General features: G+C 36.9%; 2 protein-coding genes and 1 pseudogene across 2 annotated transcripts; 1 reads left to right on the top strand and 2 right to left on the bottom strand.

The window, feature by feature from the left end:
• LOC117416781 (mediator of RNA polymerase II transcription subunit 12-like protein) overlaps positions 1–21,730 on the top strand; it is a 105,843-nt pseudogene that overhangs the window by 23,432 nt on the left and 60,681 nt on the right.
• On the bottom strand, positions 6,973–10,422 carry LOC117416667 (P2Y purinoceptor 14-like). Its single transcript, XM_059034170.1, has 2 exons — positions 10,205–10,422; positions 6,973–7,980 (listed from the first exon to the last, which is right to left on the bottom strand). Exons 1-2 carry the CDS (start codon positions 10,277–10,279, stop codon positions 6,973–6,975), a joined length of 1,083 nt encoding a protein of 360 aa, XP_058890153.1. The 5' UTR covers positions 10,280–10,422.
• Positions 13,628–18,872, bottom strand: LOC117416665 (G-protein coupled receptor 87-like). The gene is made up of 2 exons (XM_034027974.2): positions 18,364–18,872; positions 13,628–17,506 (listed from the first exon to the last, which is right to left on the bottom strand). The coding sequence occupies exon 2, from the start codon at positions 17,490–17,492 to the stop codon at positions 16,449–16,451; it is 1,044 nt and encodes a 347-aa protein (XP_033883865.1). The 5' UTR covers positions 17,493–17,506; positions 18,364–18,872; the 3' UTR covers positions 13,628–16,448.

Genomic DNA, 21,730 nt, shown 5'->3' with positions numbered 1-21,730 from the left:
TGTTTGAGTCCAGCTGTAGTTCAATTAGTGGAAAACCGCACATTTTTTTAAATGATGCTATTTTATGCTAAACTGAAAACCTGAAAAATGTTAATATACTAAAGGGAAAGCACTTGTGAAGCTGAATCAAGAATTTCAATGCAGAGTTCCTGAACTGCAGTGCGATTTATTTGTACACCACATTGAGACTATTTTAACTCTCGAGAGTCGGACAATTGCCAGAACTCATGGTCTGTAAGGAACACGACCTGGGACTTCTGTATCCTGATGTATTCAACCTACTGGTGCTTTTGGCCATGCTACCTGTTACAGTTGCAACTGCAGAAAGATGTTTCAGTGTTAATAAAGTGTATTTGATGTATGACGGTGTATTGCTGTATTTAGATTAGGGCGCTTCCCTTAATGAAGGTTTTGTTATAATGAGGGTTTTGTTATAGCCATATGTTCTGTAATCTTCCAAGAGAAGGGGTAATGCTAATGTTCAGTCTTTACTATAATGGTTAGGGACTAGAGAATAATAATGACAATGATAATAATAACAAGTAAACATCAGAATAGTTTAACGATCGTGTTTGAAAACAAAGACGTCATGCAGGTTAAACAAATACGTGTAAATGAGAAGAAACATGTGTAATGTAAAATATGTGATTGTTTATTGTAAATGGAATGAATGAATGTTAAATAAGTTTATTTTTGTATAAAATTATTCCAGGTGTAACCGGTTATTGCATAATTAATAAATTATTCCCTCAGGAGGGAGCAGTAGTATTAGGTGGTCAGTCATGATCTTGTCTTGTGAATGTTAGTCATTGTGTACAACCTGATAGTCATTTGCAATCTGAGTGAAGTATCCGTTACGAAAATAAATATTTATACCTGTCAACACTAGCAAGTTGCTGTTTCCTGTGTTCTAAATCCCACTGTGTTCTTATGAGAATAATGTGATTGAGGGTGCGGGTAAGCTCAGACCGTCATCCTGTTACACACCATAAGTCAAAATAGTCAATAATATATATGTTTTTTTTAAATATATACCATAAAACTGCTACTGTGCTGCATCGAAAAAAATATATATTAATAAGAGACATCTGCTAGAAATCAAGGATTACTGTATATGCAGGTAGGTCTGCCATTCTGAGTGCAGGCTTTTGTTCCATTAAAAAAAAAAAAAAAAAAAGCAATTTGCCACATTTTAGGCCTGTTTTTCAGTCACACATGTGAACACGCAAAGGCGCCTTAAACCGCAAATGCGAACTGGGTTGCAGACCTAAATATGAGGCGGCCCTGGGCCAGCATAGTAGTGTGAACGGATCCAAGTTTGTTTGAACTGTTTATTTTGGCCCTTGTGCCTTTTCTTCTTGTGTTTTTTTCTGTTGTGTTAATAAAAGTATCCTGACTCTGGGTTTGCTTTTCTGCTGCTGATCAGCCTTGACCGCAACGCTACCTTGCTACAGTGAGAAAATAATGGTGCTTTAAATAAGTACTCATGTATTTAAAACCACATCAGATGACACATGTTAAATACTATGGAAAAAAGATGTCACATATGGTTTCTAGCATACAGCACAACCTAAATTACTACCATAAAACATTTCATCTCAGCTTCTAGTTCTTTCTCGTAGAAACATATTTTTCTTTGATTTCAGGCTTTTTTTATTAGAGAAATGTATTTTCTAATACAATACTTACATTGTCCACATAGTGCTTTGGTAACATTCTCTTTTTATTTATTGTTTTAAAAGAAAATACATATAGGGTACTGTATGAAATAGTGCAGTGATTGAGGATAATAATTGAAAATTATATTTTAGTACCCATCTTTAGAAAAGATATGGTATAAAACCTTTCTGGTGTAAATGGTATGTTCCTTTAGCAATAAAGAGGCTTACGTCATGTAAAATAAGATACACGGACTACTCAGAATGACTACAAGCATTAAAATAGGGTGACGGCCAAAGAAACATTAGAATAGCTATTAATACATTTTTGCAGCATAACATTCTCAGATTTGTGATTGGTCAACAGTATTCATCAATGCAGCCCCCTGAATAGAAAAATCTATCTCTCATTTCCTCTGGTTTGGTTTGCTGGTAATGTATTCTTCTTTATACGGTACTTTTCTAAACATAACTTAGCCCTAAGCACTTTGCAAAAGATTAAATAAATCATTGGATCTAGACTTGACAGAACGGTGGCAAATTCCTTTAAATAATGTAAATACTTTTCCCAGAAGCAACTGGTGATTATTTTGCTATTATTATTATTATTTGTTTATTTAGCAGATGCCTTTATCCAAGGCAATTTACAGAGACTAGGGTGTGTGAACTATGCATCAGCTGCAGAGTTACTTACAATTACATCTCACGTGAAAGACGGAGCACAAGGAGGTTAAGTGACTTGCTCAGGGTCACACAATGAGTTAGTGGGTGAGGTGGGATTTGAACCGGGGACCTCCTGGTTACAAGCCCTTTTCTTTAACCACTGGACCACACAGCCTCTTATTTGCTAAAACATAAGGAAGCTTGACTATGTGGTAGGGGACAAAGCAAATTAAAACACCAGTTACTAGAACTAAAATGTTCTTAGACTTCCTTAGCTTGATGTTTGAGGAAAATGTGTTGCCTTAACCTTTTGGACATTTGGGCATAAAAAAAATGAACACAGACACAAACAAGATTAATGAAGAGGTATATTGCTCTGAATATAATCTGTGGTTCCTGGAGTGTTGCTTGAGAGGTACATGTGTCCCACACCAAAGCTGAGAAGGGAAATATATTTTGCAGCCTTAACAGTCTGCCATTTGTGAGTTTCAAGTGGCTTCAGGATTTTGAGGTACCTGTTTACGCCAATATATTCCATAAACAAGATGCTTGCATACATGTTCAGATAGAAAACTGCTGCTGAAATGGTACAATAAATCTGGCGGACACTCGTATAACTGGTTGAGCATGCAATAACTTTCACCGGCAAGGACAAAATTAATAAGAAGTCATCTATTGCCAGGTTTTTCAAGTAGACGGTGACACAGTTTTTGGTGTGTGTTTGACAAAAGTAAACCCACAGAGGAAGACTATTCAGAACAAGCCCAGTGATAAAAATGAAAGAGTAGACCACAGCAAGAATGGTATTCATGGTAGCAGTGAGAGGCTGACAAATTGTTGAATATGCTGTTGTATTTTCCTGAGAAGCTGAGCAATCATTGTGAGACAACCTACTGGACAAGTAGAATGATAGCTCAAATGACTGATACATAGCGATCACAGGGCCTCCTGGCTGTCTTTGTTTATTGATTAAGGGCACTGCCAAAGGGTTAGACCCGTTCAGAGTTCTCAGGGGATGTTCACTAATGCTCAAGAAAAAAAAAAATCACTTTCTCATGCTTTTTTAATACTAGAACCGCCACAGGATTAATGGGATTTAAAATGTAAACTAATCTGCGTACTGTCAATGCGATGCGGTTGTCTGTTAAAAAAAAAAAAAAGAAAGAAAGAAAGAAAGAAAATAATGAAAGAAAAAAAGGACAACCGCATTGCATTCACATACGCAGATTTGTTTACATTTTAAATCCAAACCCATCAAAATGACTACCGTGGTGGTGTTAACTTGAATTATCTTTTGTAAAAAGCTGAAATATCTGCTGCCATAGATCGCATACTACCACAAACAGTTAACAAAATGTTCTCAGTAAAAGGTGTTTTGATGTATATGTATTGAAGTATTATATATATATATATATAGTGACGGATTGCCTCTGGTCACAGGTGTTCCTTCTTTAAATAAACACTTCACAACCAGGATGCAAGAAAATGCTGTAGTGTGTGTTTATTATTTACAATAACAAAAGAAAAATAAAGAAAACAAAACCTAATTTGATCTCGGGTCCTATCTAAACTGATGCTTTCCCTAACTAATAACGAGGCAGGCTGAGCCTGTTCCCGCGTCAGCAAAACCAAATCAAAATCCAAAGTCGTAATCCAAATACCTTTTCCAATGTGTTTGTTTACCAGCAATTCAATAACAATTAATATTCTCTGCTCACTCACTCACCCACTCACCCACCCACTCACTCACTCACCCACTCACTCACCCACTCTCACTCACTCTCACCCACTCACTCACCCACTCTCACCCACCCACTCACTCACTCTCTTACTCACCCACTCACTCACTCATACTCACTCACTCACTCTCCCACTCACTCACCCACTCACCTACTCACTATCACCCACTCACTCACTCTCACTCACCTACTCACTCACCCACTCTCCCACTCACTCACCCACCTACCCACTATCACCCACTCACTCACCCACTCACTCACCCACCCACTCAATCACCCACTCACTCTCTGCACAATAGTAAATATTTATTTTAAACCAAACTTATTTATTTTTATTTTCCCTTATTTAACACAGTTATTATTTACAAAGTGTATTCTTTAAACAGTTTGTTTTGTGTGAAATTGGAAACAACTGGGAGTCGACCATAGAATCCTATAGAAATAGGTCATACTCTGTATACTATAGAAATCGGTAAAGATCTATTAATTTAAAAACATTTCATACCTCTACAGAATATACTGAATAACAAACAAATCCCCTGTCTCCATTGCTGCCTCAGCAACTACTAATATATCATAAACCATTTTAGCTTCAAATTCACATTTTCAGTGCTATGGCACCTCCTCTGGCAATATCTGACTGCACCCCTCCCTTTGACCTGTGATCTAAGATACTGTATAACTTGATGGTTTTTGCAATATAACTCTGAGATATTGGCTATATATACGTTATACACAGCTGTATTCTCTGATCATTTATGGCAGTTTTTGTATGAATGCTAATAAATAGTTGTTGCTTTCTATAATATATTTTTTGTATAACTTGCATAGCTTATATTTATGGTGTTTGATTTTTGGGTGAATTTTTTTTCCAAATTTTAAAAATTGGGTAGAATTATTTAATGAAAAATCGGATTTTATTTTGAAAGAAATAAACAAATGCTTAAGCACAAAGTGCTGACAACAAAGTTGTCTTCAACAGTTTAAATCCCCAGCGTATGTATATTTCCACACATTGGGTTATGCAAACTTTTGACGACATCTGTCTCTCTCCCCTCTCTCTCTCTCTCTTTCTCTCTCATAGACACACACTGTGTATAGAGGCATTTCTCTGTTCCAATCAAGTTTTATTTTGTAGTGGAGTTGCGAGTATAATTGCACACAGAACATATGGGAAAACTAAACAACTTTACTCCATGCTGTTTTACAAAGAGAAATGATCGACTGTTACATCTAAATGCTCTTGGCTTAAACACACACTCATAAAACAAATAACTGGAAAGAAAAGTGTGAAAAAAAAGCAAAAACCTTAAAGCTACTGTATATTACTGTAATTTTGAAAAATTTAATATATATATATATATATATATATATATATATATATATATATATATATATATATATATGTGTATGTATGTATGTATGTTACACTAAGAAGCCACATTTTTCTAATAGGTAAATCAGCTTACCGTCATCGGTGCCAGTTCTGCTCTGTTGTATTTCAATCACAGACAACTATGCATGCGTTTATTCATAAACAGTATGTGCCTGTTTGGGGTTTTTGGGTTTAACCTGAATGCAGAAAAAAAGCATTCGGGGGGGGGGGGGGGGGGGGGAATCGGGTTAAATTGGGTAAAAGCCAAAAATCAGACACCCTACTTATACTGTATTCTGATTGCTGCTTAGAATTTGGGCCACTATCAACATCTCTGGTTCCAATGCTTGCATTGTGTTTGGATTTCTTTACTATTAGTTTGTTCCACGTGGGAGCAGGGGTGTATAGTACTTGGGTACTTGCAGATGACCCACACTACACCACAAGTCAAAATAAATAGCTTTAGGTTGTGGTGCTGCCATTTTGACACAAGTCTAGTTTTAGAAAAAACTCTGTCACCCATAAATGTGAAACTTGCTCACATGCTCAAGTAGTAGTCATACATTCAGTTTGTTTCAACAATGTTGTGGTCATTATTTCTTGCTTATGCAGTTCAATCTGTTACTCTAGCAACACCACTTCTAGGAACTTAGATCAGCAAAAACAAACCACTACATACAAGAAAAAGTAATTTCAAGTACAGTACTATACTAAAATAGGAACTCATGTGTATATATATATATATATATATATATATATATATATATATATATATCTATATCTATATCTATATCTATATATATATATATATTTTAGCTCAAAGAGCCTATATATATATATATATATATATATTAGCTCAAAGAGCCAGCTGCCCAACGTTTCGATATGTTGTACATATCTTTCTCAAGGGAGCCTGCGTTTGAATCAAAACATTGGAGGTATTTATAGGTTTTTGACGGCATGACAACTACCTGTTATTGTTTACATTCAAATCCATGATTTAGTCTTACATAAATTTATATATATATATATATATATATATATATATATATATATATATATATATATATATATATAAATTCCAGTGTGACCAATGTAATGCAGCTATTTTTAGAGAAACCTAATATATAGTAATTACATTGTTTATTTTGTTTTATTTTTAATTTAGTCGTCTCCAATGATTTTTACCCCGGGAAACAGCGGCAGACACACGTGTCCTCCAAAACGTGGAGCCGTATTGTTTCGCGCTGCAGGTCTACAGTGAAGCCACCAGACCCATAGTGCCAGAGGATAACACAGATCTGAGTGGCTTCTACAGCAGAGCCGCAGGCGCCCTATCGCCCTATCAGGAGACCCTGTGATTATCATATTTGATCTTTGTTTTAAGTAACAAATACACTATTGGTATTATACATCTGGATAATAACCACTGTTTGAGAACAGGCAGTGTTGTTTAGGGGTATTGATTTCCATTTTAGAAAAACAGGCTGTGTACACTTGTAAAACATTGAATGCCTTAGATTCTGAGCAGTAAACCTCACAGTATGCTTTCACTGTAAGGAGCAGTCAGGGACTTTCTTCTAGAATCGGCTGCTTTCTTCGAAAATCTTTCTAAAAGCAAATCCCGAAATGACTTGCACATGAGAAAGTAAATGACAGGATCGAGGCACACGTTCAGTGCTGATAAGAGCAGAGTGCCTTCCTTTATATGGAACAGTACGTACTTGGTCTGCTCACTGAATGAGTTGATAGTTTGACTTAAGGTGTAGAAAATCCTGCAAGCATGGTATGGCACAAAACAGATGAAAAACACCACCAGAAGACTGAAGATGTTCCGCTTGGATTTCCTTCTGCTTTCTGTGTTGTTCCTTCGGAACTTTTTGTAAGAATCGTAGATTGTCTTCGAAATTGAAGCGTAACAAAAAAACATCAGCACAAAAACAACCCAGAAGGCAGCTATGCAGGTGTAGTTGGAAACCTTGTGCCACTGCACGCCCAGGTCAGTCTTGAGTTGAATGCAATTTTTTGAAGTGTCTTCGGTGGCCTCTTTGCTGGTTAAAATGATGTTTGGTACCAGAAGGATCATCATAAGAACCCATGTTGCTGTCGACAGTGCTTTGGAGAACGTGACATTCTGAATGATCGAGGCTCCGGGGGGTTTCACAATCTTGACATAGCGCTCCAAACTGATCAGCCCAAGGAAGATGATCCCCGTGTACATGTTTAAATAGAACATGACGGCTGTGTAACGGCACACCACAACCCGCAGATACCAGACCCCCAGACCGAAGTCGTTGACAATCTTGAAGGGGAAAGACGCTGTCATGAACAGGTCAGCCACCACAATGTTTTTGAAATAAACTATCAAACTGGTCTGGCTTGGAATTCTGAAGAACATCCAGGCTGCCAGGCAGTTCAAAGTGAGCCCAGCCAGGAAAATACAGCAGTAAAGCGGGGGCAGCACTGACTTTGTAAAAACACTGTTGTAGTCAGAAGTTGTGCTGTTCATGCTTGAATTCGTAAAGTTTCTAGCGTCCATGTCTAGCTTTAATAAATAGAGAGAAGAGTGTCTGATTATGGTTACAACATTAACAGCATGAAATACATTGTTTTTTTGTTTTACTTATGCATTTTAACCAATGCATTCCCTTTAAGCACATGCATTGGGGTAGTTACAAAGCAGTGCCTCCAGTTTTCTCTTGTTTATTTCTAAATAAAAACAAAATGGATCAAATGTTTTCTAGCCAATAGTAAGTTGATTATTTTTTCCTCACTTTGATTTAAAACGAAAACTGTGGTCTATACAGAGTAATAAATTATATATATATATATATATATATATATATATATATATATATATATATATATATATATATATATATATATATATATATATGTCATTTTTAAGCATATGAAAAACATTAATAATACACTCACCAGTTTCTTAATGAAGCACAGGTTTGCTTTTTCTTAAATCTCATAAGATTATGTTAGCAAAACAAACAAACAGAGGTTTGAAGAGAGGCATTCTAATAATGAAATAAGGAAGCATATGCTCGAGCTTTAAAAGCCAGCTACAGGAAACTGATTTGTCTGACAAAATTTCCTCACTGGTTAGCGGTTAGTGATGCTACCCTACAGCTGTGGCCAAAAATTAATCACCCTATAGAATTAGCTAATTTAGCTTCATAAAGTCAAATGATGGTAAATAAGATCAAAATTATGTTCATATAGTTAAAAAAAAAACAAATGTATGTCTCAATCCTTAAAGCAAAACTTTATTTTAGAAAAGGGAGTGGAGATAGGAGTCTTGCTTGCCGGTTCCACAACTGAGCGATCAGTTGCACAACCAAATTGCTCCCGAAATCGTGCAATTGCTGTTTCCACATCTGAGCAATTACTTCTGCCCCCACGTCTACAATATAAATTTTTTTATGATAACTGAGGTGACGTTTTTTTTTTTTTTTTACATTTTTATTCCATCTACAAGGTGAAGTAGTTTTTTTTGGTTTTGACAACCAAGTTGACACTTTTTTTTTTTTCTCCTGTGTCTACAAGTTTAGAATCATATTTATTTTATTTATTTTTTGACAACCGAGGTGACACAGGTCGTAATGTGTCCAGTAATTAACAAGGAAGAGTTGGCTGTTATTATTTTTTCAACTGTTATTTTAAATGCCATATTCCCTAAAGAAAAAAACAAAGCCGTCTAAAAGCTGGAGGAAACCGTTTAATTTTACCGCCGACAATTTTTTAAATTAGAGCTTCTTAATATGCAAGCCGTGCAGTCAGCATTATAAGAACCAATCAGAGTTGGCGAATTGCCACGTGATCGCCTGTGTCTACAGAAGTTGCTCAGAAAGTTGCTTGAAAGTAGAGTCTGGCTCTACTTCAAGCAACTGGTTGCAGGGACATCCACATATAAGCGACTCGGTTGCATGCAACTAAGTTGTGCAGCTGATCGCTCAGGTGTGGACCCAGCTTTTCAATGAACGCATCTCCTTATAAAAGTGTACTGCGGTATATCACAGGTAATGCATTGCGAATTGTATGGCCAAAAGATTTGCATCACCCTATAGAATTAATTAATTTTGCTTCATAAAGTCAAGTGAAACCTGCTGTATAATGTCACGTTAACATATTGAATTACATACTGCCTTGTAGTTTTCCATATACTTAACGAAAAGCTGACAAAAATGGAAAAATTTGACATTTCAAAATCTAAAATGAAATACTGTACAACTATTATGGCTTCCGGTAGACTTTTGTGATGTCGTTTTATAGTTTCTTTGATTACATGATGTTAAATAAAAGATCTAAATGATGTTTTTATTTTTTTAAATAATGTCTCAATCCTAAAATTCTAGGTGATGCAAAACCTTTAGCCATAGCTGAATAACACTTAAAATACTATAATACAGATTAACATCTTTAACCATGATAAACCAGCATTAGATTATTATTTTAACCTGATTTTAGTACATTTATTCCTTTCTAAAAAAAATATTTATTATAATGACAATTCAGAGTAAATAGCTTTGAGAATCAACCCCATAGTGTAAACATGGAAAACTACAACATTACAGCGCAAATTCACCATGCTAAACTTCTGTAAAGGTTATATTGCAGTCAGTAATACTGCTTCAGTGCATAAATAAATACAAAGATGCCCAGAAACCCAAGAAACATTTAATATTGTATCAAAATAGTTCGAAAAATAAAATCGCTCACAGACATACAAATCAAATAACCACATTAAAATCTCTTACCAGGGTCCTTGATTTAGTAACAAACGTTTTGATCTTACGATCAGGTTTTTTCGTCTGTGCTTCTGCTGTCACCATTTATACTGTTACTGTGCCGCCTGGAGAAAGCGAACCAATATCTTAAGTATTTCTTACTAACATTGATAAAGTGGCTGGTGACGCATAACCCTGTTAAACTCTTCAGAGTACGCAGACACTGCTTTAATCTTCATGAAAAGTTGTTAAACTTGGAACTTCTTTAGAGTAAAATGTGCGGAACTGCAGCTGTTTATGCATTCTCATGACTAGAGACTGACCTTACAGACAGAAGAAAATAAAATAAACACGCTGATTAATACTTCATTTACAGTGACTTCTTACAGTAGATATAGCTTCCCAAGAAATAATATTTCTTAATTTTCTTTGTTTTTATTTTGCACTGGTCTCTATTTTGGAGGTCATGGAGGCGTACCAGAGAGACTTTGGTATTTGCGGCTGCTTATTTTTTATGAGGATTGATGTGTTTTACATTTTTGTTTTCTTTAAAAAAAATGGTGTTGGTATCATCCATCATTTGGCTGGGCTACAGCCACAATTAGACTACGCTCTCAAACTTTTAATAATACCAAGGAAGGCATTGCTGATGTGGTTGTCTACTAGAATAACACAAAAAGGAGTCCAGGAGTCTGCATGAAAAAAACACCAATTAAACTTCCAAAACTAATAAGAAACAACATAATACTCCATTCAAGCCCCTGAATTAAAAGTCTTAGTTGGACATAGGTGCAGAAAGACAAGCCACGTGCTTTAGCTGGTGTAACCACTACCTTCTTTCGAATTCATGAAACATTCTCTTTGAGCCGTTTCCCTAACCCTATCCTTAATTAAGATTAGGGTCTGGGTTAGGGTTAGGGCTTATTTCAATCTTGAGCTCAGTATTCAAATTCTCTCAGTTGGCCCAGCTTTATGCCCTTTTTTTTATATCTGAGTTGGTAACTTTATTAAATAGGAATAAATAGCTTTGAGAAGTTAGCCCATTGTGTATAATCTGTTTTTTCCTGTAGTTCTTTGTCATGTATTGGTTTATTTTAGTATTTAGTAAGTTTATTTCTTTTGCATTGTCTTTCAGTAAGCCAGCATTGATGGATCTTTTTGTATTTGTTTTAAAAGTCTTTAAACATCACCAGCGCAGTTCTAAACTGTCAAAAGATTTGTTTTGTCATTCTTTACGAATACTGTTTGCATACAGAAATGGAAGTAATCCCAAATGATCCACTGGTACTGATAATAAATGCTGGTAAGAAGAGAGTTCATGGCTTGGCACTGGCACTGCATTCTGTGTGAACTGTGGTTTCAATAATCCAGCTCATTTATCAAATGTGAAGTTGTGGTTCTTGTCATGCAGATAGTGAGTAAATCATTTGCATATTGTCATTTGATTGTGGTATTGATGTGTCAATAATTTATATAATAAAAAAAAAAACACCAAAACAACGCAAAGCAGAACTCCAGTACACAAGTCACACGGAGATTCATGTGATATGTAAGTGACAGAATGAAAGCAGCTTATTGAGGAAATTAGTTTCACAAAGAGGTGACTTTGGACTGTACTTTATCCACAGTTTAGAAAGGGATGATCATCAGATTTCCTGCCAACTTCAAATGGGAGGAAGGATTAAGCGTTTGAAAACTTACATTACAGAAACTTTCTATTTACACTAAGTGTTACAATGTCCTTTTAACTATCCGAAAGATAATTTAGAAAAAGATATGTATGTTGAAAAACACCATTAGCCTTATGACTGCCAGAGTCTGGATGCATAATACAGCTCATTTTTTATAATACAACAGCACTGAAAATACAGGCGTTTCTCCAGGGAGCTGGAGGTCTTGTGAAGGGATAAACAATTCAGAATGTTTAATTTTTTTAGACTGTGGGCTAAATTCTCAAAGCCATTTACTCCAAATCATCATTAGCACATGTTTATCAGAAAGGAGACAATAAAGTTACCAAACCAAATATAAACAACTAAGACTTTTAACTCGGGGACGTGTAAGTAGTCGTTTTAGAATTGTGTTGCTGTTTTGGTGTTTTTTTCCTTTCTGATAAAAAATCACGCCAATGACGATTTGGAGTGAATAGCTTTGAGAATCTAACCCCATGACTCTTCTTGAGTGTATGTTTTAAAAGATATATTTAAAGATAGATGTATTTCTCAAGAGAAAGTAATATCTTAAATGTCCTGCATTTACAGTATTTCCTTTACAAGATCCCAGTATCCCTGGAGCTTCATTCTGTTCAATGTCCCCTGAATTCTTTCATGCGGCTTCTTGAAATTAAATACTACGAACCAGCAGTGTAGCTTTGAAGTATTTGCAAGGAGTGACTGATACATTTTCTTCAATAATGGCTTTGAAAAAATTACTATTAAAAAAAAAAAACAATTTCACCTTACCATAGTGTGTGCCTTTTACCATAGAAAAATGTGAGCTGGAAATACTTATTAGGTAAGATTTAACTCATTACTGAGTTAGCTCAATGTACTCTGAGGAGCAAAGCGCTGTGGCTGCACCTCCTATTTGCCCACGCCATTTCAGTTACACTTGCGTAACGTATACAGCATAGTCTCTCAACCAGGGCACCCGACTACAACTCTGTGAGCCGCTGATATAGTGATAATAATAATATTAACAGTAGTAAGAGTCTCAAGAGTGTCAGCTGGTACACATCATGTAATAAAATCTATGCAATGTTGTAGCCCTCACTGGTGGGAATCAATGTGTTACCCTTACTGCTACACTGCAGTTTAATATGCTTAGTGTTTCTCCGTGTCTATACTGTACAGTGTGCACAGCATAGCTCCTTACATACATTTTGTTTTATTTGGCACTGCCTTGGTACAATAGAAACAATGTCTAGAGCTCTCGTTGTTCTGTGCAATTAGGAGAGCCTCGTGTGTTCCTCTTCTTTTTGACTAATTTCAGTACTCTTTCCTAGATAGCGCAGGTCTGTTCTATTTCAAAGCATATGCAGTATGGACTTGGTTGTTAATGGTGTTCTTGGACTGGTGGATATCATCTACTGTATACTATGCATTTACATCAAACATGAGGTTTGTAACCAGCTGCTCTTTGAATTAAACATTGCAACATTGCCTCATTTATAAAATGCACCCTGTACAGATGTCATGGAGCCAGCTCTCCGTCCTCTCTATTTTAGACACTGCAAGAAATGTCACTTCAGAATATGAACATTGTTAACTCTTAATCCAAACCCCTAGAAGCTATTTTCAGACTGAAACATGGTATTTAACAAACGAAAGGAGCACTTCTCATTTCCCCAGGTGTTGAAAGAAACCCCTTCCACATATTTGTAGCTCAAATTTAATTTGAAAATGACGTTTCGCACACGTTTGTGGTCTTTTATTAGACTTTTGTTTTTGTTCGTGAACATTTAAAATGTATTATTAATTTACGAGAATATATGAAGCCGTTGCAATAAGAACCACAGATGATTACAAGCATAAAATGGTAAAGAAACAGTTTTAAAAAAATAGACACATATGAACATGTAATTTAAAGCTGCTTACTGTAATATAAACATCCTGAGTTATTGTAACAAGTTATTAATCAGATATCACAGTATCTGTTTATTGCTCTTATACATATTCCCGCTGCCCTTCAGTGTTAAGTTTGTATACAGCTTCAACATGACATGAAGGACCGCAGAGGCACTGAAAACATGCGAGTCAAAGGAAGAACAGTGACTGATTACTGAGAATGAGAGCCAGTGTGACATCTGGCAGTTCCAATTGCTTTAGCTATCGCGTAATGTTTACTGCGCTTAACTCGAAACACTTGAGGCCATCTTTAGACTAAACTCTGCAAAAGTCATGTTTTTCTACTGCTTACTTAAAGGAGGTCTGACCCTGTTTTTCTTGGGAAGCACACTGTCTGAGTGTTTGCTGCTCAGAAGTTTAATCTTACTGCTTTCAGGCCAACGTTGCTGGAGAAATGGTAATCAATTTCCAGTTTGACGCATGTTGTGACTATAGGGCTCCTCAGTTGCTCACCTAGTACGTGCTCTGCTGTTTGAAGAGAAGGGTGAGTCTTGTGTGAGTGTAGCTCACATACTGCTGGCTATGGACCCACTGGGAGGGGAGCGCACTTTTGGAATAAATGGAAACTTTGAAACCTGGATGAGATGTAAAACCGAGGTCTTGTTATAAGTGACTCTGCAGCAGCAGATGTGATGCACAGTTCACCCCCTATTATTATTATTTGTTTATTTAGCAGACGCTTTTATCCAAGGCGACTTACAGAGACTAGGGTGTGTGAACTATGCATCAGCTGCAGAGTCACTTACAACTACGTCTCACCCGAAAGACGGAGCACAAATAGGTTAAGTGATTTGCTCAGAGTCACACAATGAGTCAGTGGCTGAGGTGGGATTTGAACCAGGGACCTCCAGGTTACAAGCCTGTTTCTTTAACCACTGGATCAGACACCAACTTGAAAGCTAAGCCCTTAAAATCAACCAGGGAGGTGTTTTAACTTTGTAAGCACCAGGCTTGCCTGGCACACCCTTCCTGATCATGTACTGTAGGACTGCTACACATATCAAGAGACCACAGAAGTATATTCAAATGAGCTAAACTGCATGAAGAAGCACAGTATGGAAGGCTTGGTGTAAAACCTGATCTACTCCTGACCAGTTTCTTCCAGCAGAGGGCGCTGTGGTGTAACGCAAACATTATCAGAAGGGTTGTCTGTTTGGAAACAAGTCACCGAGAGGGAAACTTTGTTTTCCTTTTTTTTCTAAGTAGTTGAATTACCAGTATGTGTATATTGAGTCTTCTCACATGAGTTCTCTTTCTTTCTGAGAACCCATATTTAAACACAAGAACTGCTACTGTAATAATTCATTCTGAGACTTAGTCTACTTTAGCAGATTCACCTTCCATTCCTGTCAAAGAATAGCAAAGTGAGGCCTCTCTGTGTTGGTAAAATTCAGTAATTTAAAGTTTCTTTTTCTGGAATATACCCTCTATCATACTGAATCACATGATTGGGTCAGGCAGTAAATATACTGTATTTACATTGTGGTATAATGGGTTAACCTTGACAGTGTTGACACAGTTAGTGTTTTCACATGTACCGGTATATAAACAGGACATCTTCCAACATTATCCACAGATTTTCAACCGCTACGTCACCAAGTATCTCAAGGAGAAGGAAACATGCTAGTGTTGTGTATTGCCTTTCACTCAGTTTCGCATTTCATTAACTTCTGCCAGCTGCTATTTTGATCTTCTAGGTTAAAAATAGCTGTTTGTCACTTTTCATACTATCAGACCAGCACAGTAGCCACAGGACCGTGTTTTCTAGGCCTGCTAATGATTTAAAGCTACATATGTTTGGCACTTTAATATATGCAGGCCACCCATAGTGTTTTTATTTTCGTTGTTGCCTTTAAGGCCTTGTTAAAATACAGTACCATTTGGAACAGAATGATGGTTTTCTGTCTTTCACGCTCCGTGCCTCTTAAAGAGACATTGTGATCCATACGCATTATTCATCTATTTAATATACAAACTTCTTAAAAATAATTAAAACAATGTTACATGTAATAACAATAGTCAGAATATACATTATTCAATGTTGTATCCATTCCATGCACCCCCATGTTTTAAACATTAATGGCGCTGCCAAAGCTATACTTTATAAGCTTGCAATCACCTCGTACCTGAACCATATTTAATGAAAATTACTGTACTACTCAAACAGCACTGTGTAATTGCAGCACATGCCAGAACATGACTGTAGCTTCTTTGAAGGTCAGCAGTGAGTGTGTGCTTGAATTACTGTCTCCAGCACTAACAGGGGTGGGGATATCTGACTGCAGGAATACAGTACGGCAAGCTTTCTAAAACTGCAGAGGCTGTGTGGGCTAATATAAGTGCAGGTTTCAACTGACTACTTCATTCCTGGTTAAATCAAAAACCTGGACTGTGGGGATAATTGATTTAATCCATGCAGGAGATCTCAGGTTCTGGCTTGACTCCCCCAGTAGTTAGCTGCTTTCATTGAGGAAGAGGCTCCGGCTCCACAAAGCAGCAACTGTACTTCCGGATCTTGGAATTGGCATTATGCTTGCAATTAATTTCAGTCCCTTGACGAAACTCTGACTAACACAAGAACACGTCGAAACGTAGCACTCTGTGCCTTCAACAGGAAATGTAAAATGAAGTGTTCATCGGTTTTGGCACTAAATGTTTGTGGATGTGTATTCTCGGAATCTCCGTACCTTGATTGTTCCTCTGGAGCTGCCTCTGGACCCATTGAAATCAACACTAGGTTCAATGTGCAGTTTTTTTCGCAGCATTTTGGTAAAGGACTTGCACATCAGGAAGTATATGATAGGGTCCAGGCAAACATTGCACGCAGACATAAAGAGAGTAACAATTTTGCCATGTGTCAAAATGAAAGTCCCGTACTCATCGAATTTTGAGGCTATCTGAGTTAATGTAAACGGTATCCTCCACAAGTGATACGGCACAAAGCAAATAAAAAAAACAAGCAGAATTATTAATATATTTTGATTGTGCTTTCTTTCGTTCTCAGAACCTACAAACTGCTGATTCGAGCGATAGATGTGCCTGGAAATCGAAATGTAGCATGCAGCTAATACAATGAAAACAGCTGTAAATATGCAGATGTTCACGTAGATACCCACTCCATGCCACGCAAGACCAAAGTGGCTTTTTAGAGCTGAACAGTTGCCAGCTGTTTCTATTGTTGGACTTACATTTGTGAAAATCATGTTTGGCATTGAAATAAGGATCATGCACAGCCACACTCCTAAAGACACAAATTTTGTGAACTTAACATTGTACATTCTAGAGTCGCCGAATGGTTTCACAATTTTTAGATATCTGTCTAAGCTGATCAGTCCAAGGAAAAGTATGCTAACATACATGTTACAGTAGAATATGACTGCAGAATAGCGGCACACAAAAGCCTTTAATTTCCAGTGTCCCAGTCCCGAGTCACTGAGTATTTTAAAGGGAAATGTCAGTGTTATTATTAAGTCTGCAACGGCAATGTTTTTCAGATAAAATATGAAAGTTGTCCTGTTTTTTAACTGAAAGAAAATCCAGGCAGCCAGAGTGTTCAGTATCAATCCACCGAGGAAAATAAAGGTATACAACGAACAGATGATCATGGTAAACATTTTAATCTCGTCAACAGTCCCGTTTTTGCTAATCGTCCCATTTGTCTTCTCATTGGAGGAGTTGGAGCTTGGATCCATTTCTGAAGATAAAGCTAAATAAATAAACAAATACATAAATAAATCAGTCATTATCAAGTGCTGAAATGAATGAATACACAATTGCAATAGCTTATAGGTAACAGGTGTAGTCGTCTGAGACAACCAGCAGGGAAAGGCTGTGAGAGCGAGATGGGATGAGTCTAAAACTAGATTAGAGAATAAAACTCTGGTGAAGGTTGATGGTATACAGTCTACCAATGAAGATCATTTTTACTGTGATCCATCAGTCATCTTTAAATTTATATGTTCAATTAGGTAATTATGTAAAATTTTGGATTAGCGAGAGCCAACTGTACTTTGTAAGTGTAAATAGGTTTTAATAATGCTTTATTCTCTGTGTTGTCCAGTTTATAACTACAAAATACTGATAACATAGAGGCAGTATCTATACATCTAAAAGGCCTTGATGTGTTTGCAGTAAGTATTTTTCATGATATTGCATAATTTACAATTGCCGGTGCTATTAAAATGGCTTTAGTTTAAATAATTGTTTTTAAATCGATTTTTATGTCAATCAAGTAAATACAGTAAGGTTGTCCTTTCCTATTATCAGTGTATAACAGTCAACATTTTCTCTAATGTGTAATATGGTACAAATCACAAGTTAGTAAAATGATAATAATTCATTCATACATAGTACTAATATAGTGTTAGCTGTTCGTTTGTGACTTTAATAAAAACATTTGTACAAAATGATGCACATGCTGGTAAATATACATAGTAATAAAAACAAACAGACATATTATGAATGAAAACCAGTGTTTGATGTCGCTGACAAAAAACTTTACAATATAAACTGGAAATGCAGTTGAAATTAAACGTTTCTGGGAAGGAAAAAACAGAAACCTACCAGTGCTTGCTTGCTAGAAGTTTAGAGTCAGTTTTACTGCCCCATGAATAAATCCATCCTGTAATTTGAAAATACTGTACTTTGTTCCTACAGACCGAATGAAAGATACTCAAGAATGTGGCATTTGGCCATTTCTGTTCTTTATAAGGCTGTGTTAATATAAATACAAGTGAAGCCAAAGTTGCATCACAACCTATTTCCTTGAAGCAGTTTTCTGATAAGTCGTTTGTTGTTTTGATTTCAGAAGGGTTGTGGAGGTAACAAGCTGAAACGTGTCATTTTGAAGAAATGAGTTTTAGGGAGAGGCATATTGTACTGTCTGTAAGCGGTATATCCATTGCCTTACCTCTCAGTGGAGGTAGAGGCACTCTTAAACATTAAGGTGACCTGCATAAAGTGATCATTTCAGTCATTTATGGTTTAAAGTCATGACTATTATTGACATTCATTTAATGCCCAACGATTTGGTTACAGGCAAATTATTTTAGTTCTTCAGAACCCTCCTTTAATGCCACACATGGGGAATATTGGTAACGATAATATGTGTCAGATTTTTTTATTAGGGCAACATATAAAAGAAATAAAACAAACGCGGTAGAATTCATTTGGAGACAGACAGGAAGTGTTAGTGATGATTGAGGCCTTTCGGGAATGTATTTACATTTTTATTAACGTCAATTAGATGGGATGTTATTTGCCCTTGGGGGAAATACCGAAACAGAAGGAATAATCAGAGTTAAAGGGCGGAGGTATTTAGACCCTCCTATTGCTGGATTTTCTGGTAGTTTTAGGACGCTGCAGTGTTGTCTGCTGATGCCAAACTGAACTGTAATTCTGAGGTAAAGTTGTATTAGAAAGTCAAGTAGATATATACTGAGCATCAAAAGAAACTTATCACTTATATTTTGATAATATTCACTAGATGTGATCGAAAAATGACAAACTCTGTTTTAGAGCAGATGCAGTGACTTTTTATTGTGCTGATTAACAACTGACATCACGAAGATGTTGCAAAATGATCTGTCGATCTTGGGCAGGTGTTGTGACTCTTGGTCTCCCAGTTCCTGGCCTGTTATTGACAGATTGTGTCTGGTTATACCGTCTCGCCAGGTTTGAAATTGCTGGCTGTGAGCACCCAAGACGGCGAGCCACAGTACGCTGCCCTTGTCCAGCCTCCAACATGCCGTTTGCACGAAGGCGCTGCTCTCTTGACAGACGTTGTGTCAATGTCCATCATTTATATACCTTATTTTTTATTTAATAGTGATAAGTTTCTTTTGATGCTCAGTATATATTTTTAACGGCATTATCATCAGTCACTAGGCACTTGTTTTCTCTCTGGTCAGTATTTATTTATTTTTTTTACATTTCTGCACAGTGAATAAAATAAATGATGACGGTCTTGCATGTGTGTGGCGGGGTGCCCCTCCCCTGTGCGTATATTGTGTATGTCTGTATGTATAGGAGCACGGGGATGGATGTGTGTGTGTGTGTGTGTGTGTGTGTGTGTGTGTGTGTGTGGAATAGTGATTGACAGGGAGGCAGTTAATCCTCCCTGCAAAAACATGTGGGAATGTGGCTGGAGCCATGAATTGAATACATGATTAATTAAGGCTCTGCATTAGTGGAGTTGCTACACGCATTAAAGAAAAGTTCCCAATGCCCTCAATGTTCACTGCCAGAATCACAACTTGCAGCTTTGTGTACTAGACATGGCTTATGCTTCCAGACAAATTCAAGCTGTCTCCAAAGTTTTTGAATGTATTTGAGAAAATCCCAAAGGAATTAGCTGATCCAGACACTGGCGTTAAATCTATAAAGCCCCTCTCTGCAACGAGATTTACTGGTGCTGTCTCGTTGGTATTGGAAAATTACAGCGTTTTACGAGCAACTCTTGATCAACTGTGACCAGTAAAGTTCAGGAGGTTCCGGTGCCTATGCTCCATACCCATGTTCAAAAGATGTCTCTGAATCTACAATTAAATTGATAGAAGTATCTTCCATGGCCGCGGCCCTATTGTTTTTGCTGTAATTCACTGACTCTCAACCTTGGTGAATCCGCACCTTCAGCAATGGCGCATCGACAGTTCGTTGAGAGACTCTTGGAGAATTAACAACAGTCTGGTGAATCCGCTTTACATTGGTGCATGCAGCGGTGAATAAAACAAAGCTGAACTATGAACAATTGCTACACGTGCCGGTTATACACCAGCACGGTACTTGTTTGTTTTGTTCCGTGTCTGTTTGTTAGTCTGTATATTTTGGCTATCGCGCCTTTTGTATTAGTGTTTTTAACAACCTTTTTATTTGTTTATTTATAATTAAAAAGCGCAGCAGCGCATTCATTCACTTTCACTCGCTATGTGTGTTTCTTCCGGGTCTGACGTCACCGCTCAGGCCAGCTTGCCACAATGTGTCATGTGTGGTTTTCTGTGAATTGGAAGTGTGTGTAGCTATGTTTCCATCAACAAGACGAGCACATTTCTAGCGAACTTACAAAATTTCACACAAAAATATATGCAAATCTTACCGTAGAAAAACAGGTTTCCATTAAACTGGATTCTGGCGAACAAACAGCTCTACGTAATGATGTCACAAGCTTAAAAAAATGGTTATCGTACACATTTTCTTGATCCGAACAGAAAAAGAAAAGTTTGATGCATTTCCATCTATTTTTTTTCTATTCACTCACTAGACTGGCGTATAAACTCAAGCTAATAACCAGGGGTCAGCAAATTGTCCGTACACGGACACGCATGTCCGTGGCAAGAGTTATCAGTGCCCATGGCAGTGAATACGTCTCACACACACGCACGGAATTGTATAGAACTTCTGTTTTGTTTGTCCGTGGTAGCTTGTGACAGCTTCTTTCTGTGGCTGCTTGGCTAACGATATCAGATCAAGGTGGTTATTTTGTGCTGCTATGTAACAGCCAGCAAAAAGCCCCTTCAGGCATCACATATTTGAGGAACTTATTGAAGCTCTTTAAACAAGCAAAAGGTGAAACACACCCCAAACACTAACCAGTTGAGTGTTTCAGCTGCTGTAGCTTTATAAACTATCATCAGAATTCAGCTGTTGATTCAGTCCTCAATATCCACTCAATTTTCCAGATAATCTACTTGAAATAGTTAACATACTGTACTTACTTTAGTTTGTTTCCTGCTTCTAGTGTTGTAAAACAACTCGAAACATGAGTTTTATTGTTGGACTCTTGTGTTCTCTCTGAAGTAGGAAGTAATACAATTAATTAGTAGTAAATTCATAAACATTAACATAAACCACCTCTATACACACGGACAGAGATCCGAATATTATTGACCAGCAGCAAAGAAAAAACATTTAAACACTCTTCATTTTCTTTTAA

Source organism: Acipenser ruthenus, chromosome 12, assembly GCF_902713425.1.
Source record: "Acipenser ruthenus chromosome 12, fAciRut3.2 maternal haplotype, whole genome shotgun sequence".
Lineage (NCBI taxonomy): Eukaryota > Metazoa > Chordata > Actinopteri > Acipenseriformes > Acipenseridae > Acipenser > Acipenser ruthenus.
Note: the sequence above shows the minus strand (reverse complement) of the source record. Positions and strands in the feature narration are given on the sequence as shown.

Excerpts from the sequence above, each read along its gene's own strand:
- LOC117416667 (XM_059034170.1), bottom strand. The coding sequence starts at position 10,279 with ATGGTGACAGCAGAAGCACAGACGAAAAAACCTGATCGTAAGATCAAA. Across the intron at positions 7,981-10,204 it reads TTACTAAATCAAGGACCCTG|CTAGACATGGACGCTAGAAA; the intron begins GTAAGAGATTTT and ends TATTTATTAAAG.
- LOC117416665 (XM_034027974.2), bottom strand. The coding sequence starts at position 17,492 with ATGGATCCAAGCTCCAACTCCTCCAATGAGAAGACAAATGGGACGATT.